General features: G+C 44.8%; 2 protein-coding genes across 2 annotated transcripts in view; both read right to left on the bottom strand.

Annotated features, from left to right (window-relative positions):
• Nucleotides 1-154: 154 nt before the first annotated feature.
• Nucleotides 155-11,676, bottom strand: ZXDC (ZXD family zinc finger C). The gene is made up of 10 exons (XM_023935685.2): nt 10,650-11,676; nt 9,997-10,149; nt 9,071-9,149; nt 8,815-8,945; nt 8,064-8,234; nt 6,825-7,510; nt 6,043-6,127; nt 4,073-4,245; nt 3,194-3,295; nt 155-2,361 (listed from the first exon to the last, which is right to left on the bottom strand). The coding sequence occupies exons 1-10, from the start codon at nt 11,674-11,676 to the stop codon at nt 2,275-2,277; spliced, it is 2,694 nt and encodes an 897-aa protein (XP_023791453.2). The 3' UTR covers nt 155-2,274.
• Nucleotides 11,677-15,058: 3,382 nt separating this feature from the next.
• The window catches only part of UROC1 (urocanate hydratase 1), a 37,488-nt gene continuing 36,849 nt past the window's right edge, over nt 15,059-15,697 (bottom strand). The window contains exon 20 of the mRNA XM_023935310.2: nt 15,059-15,301. Within this exon, the coding sequence (XP_023791078.1) occupies nt 15,161-15,301 (141 nt within the window). The 3' untranslated portion in view covers nt 15,059-15,160. The remainder of the gene's footprint in view (nt 15,302-15,697) is intronic.

Raw genomic sequence — 15,697 nt, 5'->3', positions numbered from 1 at the left:
AGGACTATGCTCCAATCCAAAGCCATTATTGACTTCACTACAGTGGATAAGACACAACCAAAGGAAAAACACAAGCTCTCCACAGAAATCAAGCTGCCAGTAATTAGCTTTGTGTCAGATGCATCCATGCAAAGAACAATACCCAGTGACAAACTGACCATAAAAAAAAAAGCTTTATTAACCCTTTTGCACCAGCAGTTCTTCAGGTATCCATTGCCAGCAATGGAGCCCAAGCCAAGTGATCCAAGTTTCCGCCCTCAAGAGGTTAGCACTTTACATTCACTTACAAAGCTGAGTGAGGTACATTTTCAGAAGTAGAAAGATTTGGTTGCAAGTCCCATAAAAAGATGGAGTGCTCCTTGGCCATTTTAATAAGATTACAAACTGGTATGGTCCTTGAGAACAGAATAATGCAGGCATTGGGAGCTCAAGGTGTCTCAGCTTCCAGGGAGAGCACGGTGAGCACTAGAGCAAGACCCTTCAGCACAATTCCTCCTCAATCCTTCCACCTCTCAGGAGTGGACTCCAGGCTGCAGTCACAGCCACCAGGTAGATCTCAGCTACCAGGTGGTCTGAAAACCCAGCCTGAGAGGGTTCAGACTTTCCCTGGATGTAAGCTGTAAACTCAGAGTGAGAGGAACAGAGAGACCTCAATGCTCAGTTAGGCTAAAGATAGAAAAATAAAGCTGGTTCAACCAGAGATATAATACTGCCTAAAAATCAGGAGCTGAAGTTCATTGTAACCTGTATGCTTTTTTCCTCCCCAAGTCTGCAGTCAAAAAAGCATTTATATGGACACATACATAGTTCAAAAGGCACAGGAAGTAAAAGCATTTCTGAATGACCTCATGTGAATTTAACATCAGTATAACTGTAAAATAAATAAATATGTGCAAGTTTAAAAAGATCACAACGTTCTCCTCTGTGACATATCTCATTTTGTAAAAAAAAAAAAAAAGGTAAATACACATACGTGCATACACACACCTCACTGAGAATAAAAAAAAAAGTACAAACAGCCTTTTATCAAACTCCTATACATACTTTTACAGGCATTCAGAACATCACCATAGGAAACATTTAAATTACTACCTTAAAACGTAACCAAAGGTGGTTTTTTTCCCTATACAACCCTTTACTTATTTATTTAGGTGTATACTGCTAAGTAGAGTACATACAACCTCTCCCCCACCCCCAAGAGAAACTGCAGTTTTTCAGGGGCAAATGTTCCTGGGCAACAATTCTTTCCCCCTCACAAAATACTCTGACAACTGCATTTTTTGTAAACCAGCCAGAAGCTCCAGGTATATGTGACACTCTGGGATAGCAATAAAGAACATGGGCTAACATGTGTTCAATTAGCAAAACAAAAACACCAAACAACCCTAAATAAAAAGGTAGTGACCAGTTCACAGGTAACTTGGCAGCGGTTTATAGATGAGATAAAAATCAAGGTGCTTAAATTTACATGACAGTCAACATTCCTCCCAAAAAAGGGAACACAAAGATAAAACAAACCTCTCTCAGATGCTGTTGGACTCTTAGCTAATCACTTACAGTGAGTACAGTTCTATTGCAGTTTTCTTTTTCAAGTTTTGCTGGAAGAATTCAGCAAAGTATTTAGGATGCAGGAGCAAGGAAAGGGAGAAACTCAACATGAGCTACAAACTGATTCACAGCTAAGTTAACATTTAGAATCTAGCTTTCTAAAACAAAGATTTTAGAGCATCTCATTTTCATGGCATAGAACATTAACTCTGTTACATGTGACACTTTATTCCGGTTTTCTGCCAAACACAGGGGCCGTAACAATCCTTTTTTCTGTGTGTTGAAAACACCTGCAAAATTTAGCTCTTAACTCCTTGATGCACTGGCTCCAGGAGGAGACCAATGGAAGGAAAGTTTTAACTTTCATAGGCAGGATTATAAATTTGCACTTGTTAGCTGTAGAATACTTGCTTTCCTGTGAAAACAGTAAATATTACCTCAGTTTGAAGTGTAATAAAGTACTTCTCCCTGAAACAACACTGTACAGCAGTCTGCCTCAGCCTCCCAACCACCAGGCAGACAGGGTATCTTACACAGGCACATCAAGTGGGATTTACATTTTTAAAGAAAATCTTTCACCTGCAACTGTCTTAAGCAAATCACAAAGAGTGCAACCATACTTCAGTTCTCCTACTTTTCATATTTTCCTTGGAAAAAGATCCACACAGTAATCTCACTCTGTCATGATTGCTCAACTTGTTTTCAAGTAACTGTTCATAATAATCATCATTCCAGATCCTGTAAATTTATTGTGCTTCCAGTGAACTGAGAGTTATCAGAACCTGCATCATCTTCAGTGGAATTATGTGGTTCCTGTAAAAGCAAACAGACAGCATAAAGTACTTTCACCTCTAGATGATTTCAATGCTTATCAGCAAGATTTTCTTGACATTTATCCAACACCAGAGAAATGCTTGGAATGGCTCAGAGGAAACCCAAAGCTTTTCCACTTCAGAGGTCCACCCAAACAGTGGAGATCAATCTACAGTTTTTCTATGGAACACTTCAGATGAGCATTACTAATGGAAATAGATTTAAAATCACTTTTTCCTCCATTAGTTCCCTACCATGGCCAACAGTCCCACTCCTCTTGTACTTCTAGGTTTTGAGGAAGGTGCCCCTCCTTAATAAAAAAAGTTTATTTTCTATCCAGGAGAAGGACACTTGGCAGGAATAGGTACACTGCAGAGTTTATAAAAAATGAGGTCCCCAAGCAGGCAGGCTTTTAAACATAACTGACACTCCCATAAGGGTACCACTCTGAAATCTAGCTTCAAGATTCTATTTCCTACTTCTCACCCCTCCTGTAGCCTCCAACATTCCAATTCTGATCCTGTTTCTTGACCCACCTAGTATCTGCAGGATGGGATCAGGAAAACAAGGGTGGGGCGTTTCAGAAAAAAATAGTAACACTTAGTTTTTCATTACTCAGCAACAGAGGAAAAAAAAACAACCTCTGATGTGCCAAAGGTTGGTAACAGACACAAGATAAATCGTGCAGTCCAGCTCTCTGCTTACTATTCCTTGTGAATGGAATTCAATCCCCAATGGAAAACAAGGTGTTTTCATCAGGCAGAACATGAGAGTGCTCACACTCTTTACTTTCAAGCAAGGCAATAAAACCCAGTGGCTTGACATGCTGTACCTGAAGTATGTGAACAGGTAAATCCACTGTAAGCTGAGAATGTGATGAAGAAGACTGAGAGCTCAGCTGAAAGGGAAGATCTCCCTCTCCTGGGGAATCATCCTGTGAATGCAGAAACATGATGAAACTACACAACCCCTGGTATCTCAGCACAATATGACAAATTTCATTCAGCCTCACAATCTTAAAATATCTGATAAAGCCACTGCACTGTACTAGTAAGGCCTAGCTCCACAAAGATGTGGAAAGCTAACTACAACTTAAATCTAAACCTAGCTCAATGTACAGCATATTATCCTGTCCTCATCAACTTGGAACACTGGCAAGATCTGAACAGAAAAGAATGGTCCTCTTTAAAGAAATCTAACACCCAGAAAGAAACACACAATTTTCATCATGTTTTCATGAAGCTGATATTTAACATGAAATACCCATCAAAAAATAGATCCATGGAGAAATCTGCCCATACGTTTCTCCACACCAGAGTTGCTAGGAATAAAGGAGAAGGAATTTACCCTTTCTCTGAATACTACACAGATACACCTGGCAAAAAAACATTATCTGCCATGCTCCATTAATCAGTGTCCACCAATTATTAGGTTTTGTTGTTTTGTTGTTTTTTTTTTTCAATTATAAGCTTTATTTCATTGGATAAGAGAAATAACAGTTTAGGCTGAAACTTCTTTTTGCAGAAACATTTTCATGTCCATCTCATTTACTCTGTAAATAAGGCATGGAATAATGTAAGAATACTGCAGAGCTCAAGATCCCATCCAGGGACAGTAGTACCCGAGTTCACAAACACTCAAATTCTTCCATAAATGTGAGTCTGGATAACAGAGAAATTGAGTACATTTTTTTTTTCTCCTCAGCTCTTACCTGAAGAAGCTGAATTTGCACATACTGGGCTCCAGTGGCAGGGTCCCTTATTGTCAGCCCTCCATTTGGCAGAACTATGTTACCACCCACTCGACTGCCAGGAGCAGATGAAGAAAAGTTGGTAGGGCTTACTTTACCACCCTTGTTTTTCCTCTGCCCAGAGCCAGATGCCCCTAAAAGAAAGCAGTTTTAATATTTAGATGGTCAGGAAGAATTTGCCAAGGTTTTCTGCTAGTATTTTTCAACTTTTAGCAGCTCTATGTACCACACAGCAAATGCCCACAACAGTGCAACATAATTAAGCACCATCTAACATCTCTGGCTAAAAGGCCAGAGAACACTCAGTTGGTGAACTCCAGCTGCTAACTGAGCACTTTCTTACACAAACACCATTGAAAAATCACTGCTAGGCCTAGGGCCCTCCCCTGTGGTAGCACAGAAATATCAGCCTATTTGTGGTGTTAGAGAAAGGAACTAGGAAGTAGGATTGCATTTTCTATTTTTTGTTTTGCAACTCATTTCCCGAGAAGTCATGCACATGATTTTTCTAAACTGTAAAATAAAGCATAGTGAAGATCATTATTTACAGAAAGATTTCAAGGACTACTAGATAGAACAGGCTACACAAGTACAACTATAACAACCTTAAGTTTTTTTTCAGTTTAAAGCAGGATGAACCAGCTGCTGTATCACGAGCTGACAGCCAAAACCCTAATCAAAACAAATGTAAGAATACAGTCCTGTCAGCTCTTCAGTTTTTTGTTTGGATTTTTAAAAAAAATCTGTAATAAACAAAGGGCTTGGATAACCTATTTTTAAACACTGGACTTCCTTCTACAGTATTCACTCAATCTAGTTAAACCAATAAGAAATACAAGACTCTCTAGACCACTTTGAGAAGCACAGCATACCATTAAGGCAACAGCTGGTGAAAAGTGGACTATTGAGAATCTTGAACAGGAATAGAGACAGGAATTTTCTGAGGTCATCTAAGGAGTCATGCAAAGTGCAATCATATTTTTTAAACTGATGTCCAAAAGATGTGTTTGATGATACATGCACATGTTTGATAATACAAGGCCCCTCAGAACTAACCTCATAAAGCACTTATCCTTCCATGTGATGATTTGGTGAACCAGACAGAATGTATGCACGTGTGCATTTTACAAATACACAAACAAAACAGGTCTCAAATCAGAACTAGTCTCTTAAACTGCCTCAAAAACTATTGCCTTGATTGTCAGAGAAGGAAGGTCTAAGAGACAGCAAGGCAGCACTAAACTCAATCTATATATATGATATTGATAAAAACATGATATTCTACCCCAGCCCCAAAGGCAGACACAGCTCAAACACCTGAGCTTGTGCAAGTCCAGTGAACCATGAACCATGTTTGATCTGACAAATGAATGGTTATTATTCACATCAAATGGCTTTGAGTCAAATTAAGAGGAGATATCTGGAATCATGGCTAAACTCACCCTGCACAAGAACCCCCTGCAAGGCTAAAGTATAAGAGAGGTTTGAGTACATCTAGAAAATCAAAAAATAAATTCCTTAACACTGTTACTACGTGAAACACAAAGCAAAATCTAGTTGATATTTACATTGTCTGTATTGAGTGAAAGAACGCCTGGATAAGACCAAAAGCATAAAGAGAAAGCACAGTGACATTATTTTTTGTTTTAATAAGAAAATAAGAAGCAGATAAAGAGATGGACAGCTAATGTCTTGTTAATAATCATGAAACATAGGGCACTGCTTTCTTTGTAAACTTCCTGTGAATCTGATATTCCACATAATGTGATTATCCTAAGCAACAGATGGTACACCACATGCATAATTATTTTAACTATCAACACACAGGGTAGGACATTTAAGAATGTTATTCAGAAACCTGTTCCCACTGCACTGCCACAATTACTAATTATTTTTATTTAGTAAATTTAACAGAATTAATAGCTTCTCACCTGTGCTGCTGCCATTCCCTTTTTGTTTCTTTTTCTTGGCCAGCTGAATGGCTCTGTAGTCTGTTCTTGCAGACCCACTGCTCTCCTAGTTTAAAGAAAAAAAAAAAAACAAAAACCCAGAGATGCAAGGTTTTTGGAATTAAGAACAACACAAGATAATGAACACAGATTAATGAGTTCTCAGATGCAGTTATCTTCTATGCTGCAAACACTGAATTCTAATTTCCCCCATCTTTTGATTAGAGTTTCAATAAATTCCATGAATTTATTCAACATCTGGAGTTCAACACAAGAAATAGTTAGCTCCACCATTTGTAAGTGTTCAGATTTTAAAAGTGTAAACATGTACTTTGTAATGTAAACAAAAAGTTAAGTCTGCAATAACACAGTGAAGCAGAAAGGGAAAAGTACTTGAGGAATGAGGACTGGGATGAAAATGCTGCAGTTACTGTTACAGCCCAAATCTTTCCCTGGAATGAAATGAACACGTAACATTTATAACGTTTACTCTTGGGTGTTCTTGCGAATTCTATTTCAGATGGACAGCTGCTTATTTTGAAAGGTTCTTCCTGAACTGTTCCCACCAGAATTTCAGTATTTCTTAGAACTGAATGTACCTGCGAAAACACACTACTCAACACATCCATCTACATCTGTCATCAACAGAGAGCCAAAATGCATGATCTGCAAAATCTGGAAGGTCTCCCTATAAGGTGTGAGCAGTCAGGGATATCCCCAAGGTCAGGCTGTCTCATCTAGGGGTGAACACAGTTACTCCATACCAAAAATGAGCTGCCAGTCACTGCGCCAAGATCCATTTCCTTCTGTGCACTGTAACTCCCCGGGGGGTTGGAGAACACAAACTGTGTCACTACTTTGCTGCCCTCCTGCTGACCAACCACATCTGAGCTGGGAAGCAAATTCCGTTCAGCTTTAGTTGGTGTCAGTAACTCAGGCACAGTGGTGCTGCCGAGGCTGCTGGAAGGAGTCAAAGTGGCTGTGTCTATTGCTAAATTATTGCTGGATGTCAACCCATGCACATCCTGACCAGAATTCCTCACTGACAGAGATGCCAGGGAACCCAAGGCTTCGGCATTGACAGTCTGTACATCATCCAAATTTAAAGTGCTTTGCTGTAGAACCGTTGCACTGGTTCCCAGCAGGAGAGAACTGTCCAGGCTCTGGGGCATGTCGCTGCTCGCCACCAGGATCAAGGGATCCACTGCCTGGTTCAGGGAATTGTTACTGACAGGCAGGTTCCCTCCGAGCGTCGAGCCCACCGAAGCTACATCGATCGTGACAATTCCAGAGTTCACCAGCGCCATGTCCATGGTAATTCCAGAATTGTTACTGGACACATTGGAAAACAGGGATACGAGGTCGATGTTGCTGAGATCACTCTGCCCTGGACTAGTGAGTTCGCTGCTGGGGGTGAGGGAGCTGGTTGCTTCCAGCTGGGTTAGGAGATCTGGAAAAGAAGGGTTTGGTTGTAAGACAGAGCTTCCACAGACAGCAGGAAGAAAAGGAATCTTAAAATTCAATAAAATTCTATGTTCTTAGCCTACTGAAACACTTCCCAACTTCCCTGAGAGCCGATTTAAGGAAAAGCAGCCTACTGAAATAAGTTCACTCCTTCACTGAGAAGTGTGAGTTACAAAAGCACTGGCCAAAAAATAACACTAAGGCAGTGCAGGCTAAGAACAGGTTGTAAAAGGAGTGACAGGGGTAAAAAAGAACTCTTTTTAGAGTTTGTTTATATTTTACAGAATGCATGAAAAAGAGTAAGCCCTGCTTCATTGAAAAATGCTGCATTTCCTCACAATTTCAGAGGTTGAGCTCAAGTATCACTTTCTGATACTTAGAGATCCCACAGAAAATTTTAGAGGAGAGTAAAACAAACTTCAGTATCAGAGAAGATTCTGTTATTCATATCAATGGAGCTCATCAGTAATTACACATTTCCCTTAATGAAACATTTAATTTTTCCACTGCACCCTCTGATAGATAGAGACAAACACTACCTGGGCTGAAGTTATGCTGCTTGACCATGTGAGCCTTCATATTGTGTTTGGAAGTGAAGAGTTTATTGCAGCTGGAAACAGGGCACCGAGTCTTTAACGAGTCCACATCCTGAAGATGTTTTTTGGAGTGAATATACAGACTACTTCGTGCTGAAAATTTTGCACAACAGCCTGCAAGAAGATATATAAGGCTTTGAAGTTTCAAATTTAATGAAGTTTCAATTTAATATTAATATTTAATGTCTTAACAAATCACTTGCTATTTTGCAGTACCTGTGCATGCATTCAAAGACACCACAAGAAAGTAAACCTGTCAAGGGTAGGACAGTGTAACAAACTCTTTCTGACAACACAAAGCTCTTAAGTCATTCAGTGTAAAGCACAGCCTTTTCACACTATGGCATCTGAAATTTTCCATGACAACTGCTGGAAACACCATAAAAAGGAGAAACAATCATCAAGTAGAGCTACTTTACTTTAAAAAGCTGAATAATCCAGATCACACCCAAAACCCTTTGCTTCTGGAGTCCCACTGAAGTGGTGAGGGTGGTCAAGCTACAGTACAAAACAGTTTGCTCTGTCATTCCTAACTCTGGGAATGATCACTTGTTCAGTCTTCTGTTTAGTTTTACCTCTTCAAACCCCGTTAGAAGACTCACTCTAAATTATTCCAGTGCTGTACCATGCACACATAACCTTTAGACAGAAATACACACCAGTTACCAGGAAACACATGAGAATGGAGCAATACCTTCTACTGGACACTCAAATGGTTTTGTACCAAGGTGAGTTATACTGTGGCCTTTCAAGTGTTCTGCTCTTGTGAAGGACTTCCCACAGCCTTCTACTGGGCACATGAATCTCCTGTCATCTTCGTGTTTCCTACAAGAGAAGGAAATTGTCACTGGCATGATAAATCCACTACTGCTTAGCTACTGGAAGATAAACAAAGACAAGCAAAACAGCCAGTGCCTTAGGACAGTATAATCAGAAAAAGCTTCCTTTACCTTTTATGCCTCAGAAGCTTGGACATACTAGTAAAAGACCAGCCACAGCCTTCAAAGTCACAGATAAAAGGTCTTTCACCTTGAATAAAAAATGGTACATTAATAATCTAATACAAAACCACATACTGCTACTAGAAAATCTTAAAACCTGCTTAAGCTAAATTAAGACAAGACAAAACAACCAGGCTTCTCCTGGAACACAGGAGTACTATCATGTCCCTTCCCCCTCCTACAATCTGGGCTTCCTTTAACTCCACGTTATTGTATCAGAGAGCACAGGTATTTCTCAATCCACCTAATATCCTGAAGCTGCTTCAATAGGCAGTAACAGCATCACAGTCAGAAACACGACTGTTTTTACCCGTTTTCATGATCTGTCACTGTGTCTTGATTACAAGACTGTGAAGTATGTGATATTGGCTTCCATCACACCTATGAACCTCAAGTGACACTTTAAAAGACCTCAAAACTGTAAAACCATTAAACCAGGAAAAGAGAGGACAGTAGAGGACACAGCAATAACATGACAAGGCTGTAATTCAGCTTTGCAGTGGTCCTTGCGAGTCAGGCATGCTTGCCAGAGCTGAAATTTATCTTCTTGCTGTTCCAAACTGTACATTCCACACGTTCTGAGAAGTTTTTAGTTGTTTGTATCTAAAGTAAAATTTACGCAACATTCTGAACATCTGTGAACTTGGGAATAGAGCTGAGATTGTTTTCTCTGGACAAAAGCCACAGCTTTGCACGTCCCTAACTACTCTGCATATGACAACTTCATTCAGTGGACTCCCATCCCCAAAAGAATCAAATACTTTCCTTGACTCCAAATAACTACTGTCACCCTTCCTGACTTTCAGTTTTTCCACCACATTGAAGTCTACAGTTCTCCCTGTACTTCCCCGTTTACAAGTCATCCCTGTGAATACCTGTGTGACTCCTCATGTGGATTTTCAGTCGGCAGGCCTTGTCATACTGCTTGTTACAGCCAGGGAATGAGCAGGAGAACTGCTCCTGCTCTCTGAAGTGGGCTCGATTGTGGGAGAATAATGCACTCACTGTGATAAACGTTCTCTCACAGCCTGGGGAGAAAAGGGAAACGGCACATCTGCTTGACAAAACTCAGTCAGGAAAACTGCATTCTTTTCTCCCTCCCAGCTTTTAGCGAGGTACTTTCATGATTGTTTTTCAGGATATTACATCGGGGAAAAGGTAAAAAAACCGAGCAGTGAAATCCTAAATATTATTCCCAGGAATTCCAATTGCTTTGCCAAGCTGGGCAATCAAGTATAGCCTGGGTTAAGAAGCACCCACTGAACGCTGGCGCCGTGTCTTGCGGTGTTTCACTGCACCAATAGGAGGAAAGGCACAACATCATCCAACTCCCTATTTTTTCCTCTTGGTAACTGAGGTGGCCCGGAGGAGAACTTCCCTCGACACTCCGGGGAGCGTCTTCCACTTCCACGGAGAGGAAGGAGAAGCGGGGGGCAGAAGAAGCGAGCCGAGCGCCGCACGGCCTCAGGGCGGGGATCCCAGTTTCTGGAAGGGGAGGGAAGGGAGCCCAGCCCCAGAGGCGGCTTACCGGGGAAGTCGCAGCGGTAGGGCCGCTCGGGCTCCAGGTGGCTGCGGCGGCGGTGGGCGGCGAGGCGGGCGGCGCTGGGGAAGCGCTGCCCGCACGCCTCGCACTTGTGCGCCGCCTCCTGCTCGTGGGCGCGGCTGTGCGCCCGCAGGTTGTACACGGTGGTGAAGCGCTTGGCGCAGCCGGGCGCCGCGCAGGCGAACGGCCGCAGTTTGTCGTGCGAGTGCAGGTGCCGCCGCAGCTTGTAGGCCGTGGCGAAGGACCAAGCGCAGCCCGGCACGGGGCAGCTGAAGGGCCGCGCCGCCGCGCCCCGCCCGTCCTCGCCGCCGCCGTGCGCCGAGAGCCGGTGCAGCCGCAGCTGCTGCTTGCGGGGAAAGGCCTCTCCGCAGCGCGGCTCCGGGCAGGGGAAGGCCGGCGGCGAGCGCGGGCGCGGCCCGCCCGGCGGCTCGGCGGGGCTGGCGGCGGCGGGGGGCGCGGTGCCCGCGGGCTGCTCGGCGCCGGGCCCCAGCGTCAGGACGCCGTTCTCGATGCGCACCAGCAGGCTCTGGTTGTTGATGGTGATGGTCCCCGAGAAGGCTCCGTCCTCCGCCCCGCCGCCATCGCCGCCCGCGGGGGGCAGCGGTGCTGGCGGCGGGGGAGGAGGCGGCGACGGGGCCGAGCCGGGGGCCTCCTCCGGCAGCTCGGCGGGCGGCGGGCCGGGCTGAGCTCGCCCAGCTTCGCCGCCGCCCGCGCCGGACTCGGCCGCACCGCGCACCACGTTGAAGACGAGCAGGAGCCCGTCGCTGTCGGGCGCGGGCCCCGCCGGCGGCGCGCTGGGCGCCGGGGTGGCGCCGGGCTCCGGCTTCTCCTCCACCAGCAGCACCGGGAAGCTCACGTAGAGGCCCGGCGAGGCGGTGCTGCCGGCGGGGGAGGGGGCGGCGGCGGCGGGCGGCGGGTCCCAGCCGGGCGGCGGCGGCGCGGCGGGGCCGCCATGTTGCGCGGCGGGCCGGGCCCGGGCCGCCTCCGCGGCCGGCAGCCCCTGCGTTTCCATCTTGGGGGTCCCTGTAGCAGCGCCTGAAACCGGAGCCGCGGGGCGGGGCCGGCGCGGGCCGCAGCGGAAACGCGGAATGCGGAGCCACGGAGCGGGCGCGGCGCGGGCGGCGCCGGGAAAACCCGGAGAGAGGAGTCGCGGACGGGACGGAGCGGGCTGGCCCGGGTGGGAATGGCGCAGCGGGGACAGGCCCGTGCGACACCCGGTGTGGCACCCCTGGAGTCGGGTCAGGCCCTGCAGGTTGTGCTTGTGTCCCTGTTAGCGGCCAGGAGGAGCCCCAGAAGAATAAAGGTTGAAAGGGACCTCTGGAGTCCGACCACCCTGCCAAGGCAGGGTCACCACGAGCAGGTGACAGGAACACGTCCAGGTGGGGTTTGGGTGGCTGCAGAGACACTCCACGCCCTCCATGGACAGCTGTTCCAGTGCTCAGCCACTCTCAGGGTAAAGAAGTTCTTCCTCATGTTTAGATGAAGCTTTTCATGTTTTAGTTTATGGCCATTGCTCCTCATCTTGCTGCTGGGCACCACAGCACCTAACTTGGAGATATTTATATGGATTCATGAGATCCCCTCTCTCTTCTCTAGAGTAAACGAGCCGCACTCTCCTCATTAGACAGAAGTTCCAGACCTCAAATCACCTTTGTGGCCCTTCACTGAACCCTCTCCAGTAGCTCCATTTCCTCCTCATACTGAGGAGCCCACAACTGGGCACAGCACCCCAGATGTGGTCTCATGAGTAGCAGGGGAGGATTGTGTCCCTGGACATGTGGGAGCAATGCTAAAGGTGCAGCTCAGAGAGCTGAGAGGGGAAAATGCTTTAGCAAAACACCCTGCATTCCATGAGTGGAAATATGGAAACAGCACTACAGGCCAGCCCTAGGCAGTGCAAAGTCACTGTTCAAGCATCACCATGGCAGGCCATCACTCAAGATGGACCAGCACCAAAAAAAAAAAAAAGGAAAAAAAATCTTATAAATTCAACTAATGCTTTATTATTATTATTTATTTATTCTTGGGTAAAGCTTTCTCTGGGAGAATGTTCAGCTGCCTTATGGCTTTCCAGCACTTAAGGAAAAGGTAAAATTATCCTGTATTTGCTATGGGAAATTTACCAGTTCCATGCTGCTGTGGGACTGGTGAGCAGTCCCAGCAGATGGTGCTGTGATCCTTCTGCTCAGATTATTCCTCCTTTCTGAGCATCAAACCTCCTCTGGCCAGGGTGTGAACCCTGGCCAGGCACACTCATCTCCAGGGAAGCTGGAGCTGTGGTACACCCAGAGCTGTGGTACACTGGGCTGAGTGCCACTGTGTGTAGGTCTTCCCTGTCCTTGGTGGCCCCAGCCATCCCAATCTCTCTGTGGAGGTGTTTGCAGTACCTTCCTTCACACTGCTGGGAAAAGATAGGTCTGCAACCAAGTTTATTGCTTAACACAAAGGTACATCCCTGGTTGAAGGATGTAAAACCTATGACCAAGCTCTTGCCTCCATCTGCAACCATTCACGAGGTTGTCAGGATAAGGGTCTGCATTTTTGGAAAGCATCATAGGAAGGATGGTTCAGCCTGGCAAGCTTGAGACTTCACTGCACTGCAGAAATTCACTGATTGTACATCCCCTGCCCAGATCAGATCCGATGCACTGCCTACAGATGGATGGATTTAAAACTCTTCTCCCTTTGTCCAGCAGCAAGGTCAGCTACCTAGAAATGACATCAGCACCACAATAGCCTATTCTCAATCTCAGCTTCTCTGTGAGCCAGTAGAGGACAGATAAACTGAGACTCAGCAGGGCTCAGAGAAGGAGCCTTTCACTGGGGTTGGTTATAGTTTCTGTGTGCTGCAAACCCCCTGCTATTTCACCCCTGGCAGAAACAGGTTAGTGTTTCCCTGTGCCCTCACAGAGGTATTGTAAACCTCAGCCAGTTCACATTTGTTAGGTGCTTGAGATTTGCAGTTAAAAGACCAAAATAGACTTAAACATCTACATATAGCTACATACTACATCACTGAAACTCCTGTGAAGTCATATATAACTGCTTGCCAGTTCACTGCCTTTCTCTACCCCCTTTTACCTTAACTCATGCTGCCTCATTTAATAGACTTCATTATCTGAATTTCAACTTGTAGCTGTTTATAGCACTCATACATGTGGGTTCTGTGTGTCCCTACAGGCAGTCCAGAGTTATAAACTCCCAGGGAGACATTAAACATGGGTACACTGGTAAGGTTATGTCCTCTGGGCAATAAGGCCACTAGGACAAAAATAAGGTTCCTTTTGTGCCTGGGATGTAAATGTGGACTGGTAGATGGTGGCAGGTGGCAGGTACCCTGGTACTGAATAGTACAAAGGTGAAGAATTTGTGATAAATATTTCCTCAGCTTCTTGTCTGTGGTGTATTTTCAACTCAGAATTGAGATGAGTCTATGGAACAGCTCTACATTCCTCAGTACATGAAAAGCTAGTGTATTTTCTGGTTGTTCCTCTTGACAAAGCAAGAAACACCAGTGTTTTTGGTCTATGAAGATTAGAGTGGTTTCACATAATACCAATACCCTAACTTTGGACCTAGTCCACTGTGATTATTAATAAGGTAATGCATAACATATGTCAAAGCAAAGGCTGTCAAATCTGCCTGACAGCTACTCCCATCTCAATCATATAAATTGGCAATGTGGGTGGGTTTTTTCCATAATGTAAAGCCATTCCTATCAACTGCAGATTGTACTTCACAGAAGGCTCGGTTTCAAGCAGATGCCAGACTCTCACTGTTCATCTGGAGACAGACACAGTACGTGAACAGAGTAAAGAACTCATTTGTGATTCAAAAGAAACACTTCCCTTTCCTTAGCAGCAATGCAGAGCTGCAGAGTGCTCACCTGTGGGTAGCGTGGGCTCTAGCAGGGGTAGAGTTTCATAGTTCTGAGGACTGTGTGCTGTCCTGAAACTTCAGCTCATCACATCCCCTCTGCAGCAGCACAGGCAGGTTTATGTGTGAACACCCCTTTCTATCCAAAAGGTAATGGATACAGTGCCAGTGACATTCCAGAGCAAGTCCATGGGGGCAAGGGACTGCTGCCACTGTGTTCATGTGGGAATGAAGCCTGTGTGCTGTGAAAGCGCCATGCTTAGCATGAGACAGGACAGCACACATTAATTTATATATTAACAGGAGTAAGTGTTTTGTTGTTGGGGGATTTTTTTTTTTCATTTAATTTTCAGGGAAAAAATTCCCATTCCATTCCCATCATGAACAGTTTCTTATTGCAAACATTGTTCCAAATACGTTGGTGAAAAGACTGTTCCTGGTGGACCTGTCACAAACGCAAACAGATTTGCCCCATTAATAAGTAAGAGAAAGATAAAAAAAAGAACTCACATGGAACAGACATTTGCAAGGCTTTTATCATTTGGCCAGAGAGCAGAGCAGGATATCAAGGAAGCAACTTCAATTATATCTGCAAGAGCAACATTGCACTGGGAGTACCACTAATGTTTCACGGCTTGCTCCAAGATGTTCTCATCCACCACCTTGTGAGGGAGAGTCACCCTCAGTGTGCCATTTTCCTTCATTGCCTGGCAGATGGTTTCATAAGCAAAGGCATTTCCCGACCAGCAGCGCCTGGCGACCTGTCAGACAGCAGAATGAAGGGGTGTAAAAATCAGACATTTCTCTTGCCACACCCACCTTGCACCATATTTGCGTGAACACTGGCACCCTACTTGTGACAATAAATCTTTCAGCCCTCTGCCAGTTTTTAGATTCCCTTCTGATTTTGCAAGTAATTTTTGTAATATTTCAATTTTATGAGTGGTATTTGGGTAGACATGGTACTTTTCCATGCATAACGTTGGACAGATAAACACTGGTAGAGACAGGTACCTTAAAAACTTACAGAATTCCCTCACCAGAAGTAATTGTGCACTCCATCCCAGCTCTGTAAAACTAGCTTTAGATAACAGTGTCATTTAAGCAGTCAGTGCTTTTTTAGTGGGATAAATATTTCCTTTTAAATTCAAAAGGAA

Source organism: Cyanistes caeruleus, chromosome 11 (genome assembly GCF_971803275.1).
Source record: "Cyanistes caeruleus chromosome 11, bCyaCae1.hap1.1, whole genome shotgun sequence".
NCBI classification, from domain to species: Eukaryota; Metazoa; Chordata; class Aves; order Passeriformes; family Paridae; genus Cyanistes; species Cyanistes caeruleus.
The sequence above is the reverse complement of the archived record's forward strand: the minus strand, read 5'-3'. Positions and strand labels throughout refer to the sequence as shown.

Bases quoted from the DNA above. Each gene is read 5' to 3' on its own strand.
- ZXDC (XM_023935685.2), bottom strand. From the start codon at position 11,676: ATGGAAACGCAGGGGCTGCCGGCCGCGGAGGCGGCCCGGGCCCGGCCC. The intron at 8,235-8,814 runs GTATTGCTCCAT...ATCTTCTTGCAG, and splicing joins ATTTGAGTGTCCAGTAGAAG to GCTGTTGTGCAAAATTTTCA. The intron at 6,128-6,824 runs GTATGGAGTAAC...TCTTTAAACTAG, and splicing joins TGACTGGCAGCTCATTTTTG to GAGAGCAGTGGGTCTGCAAG.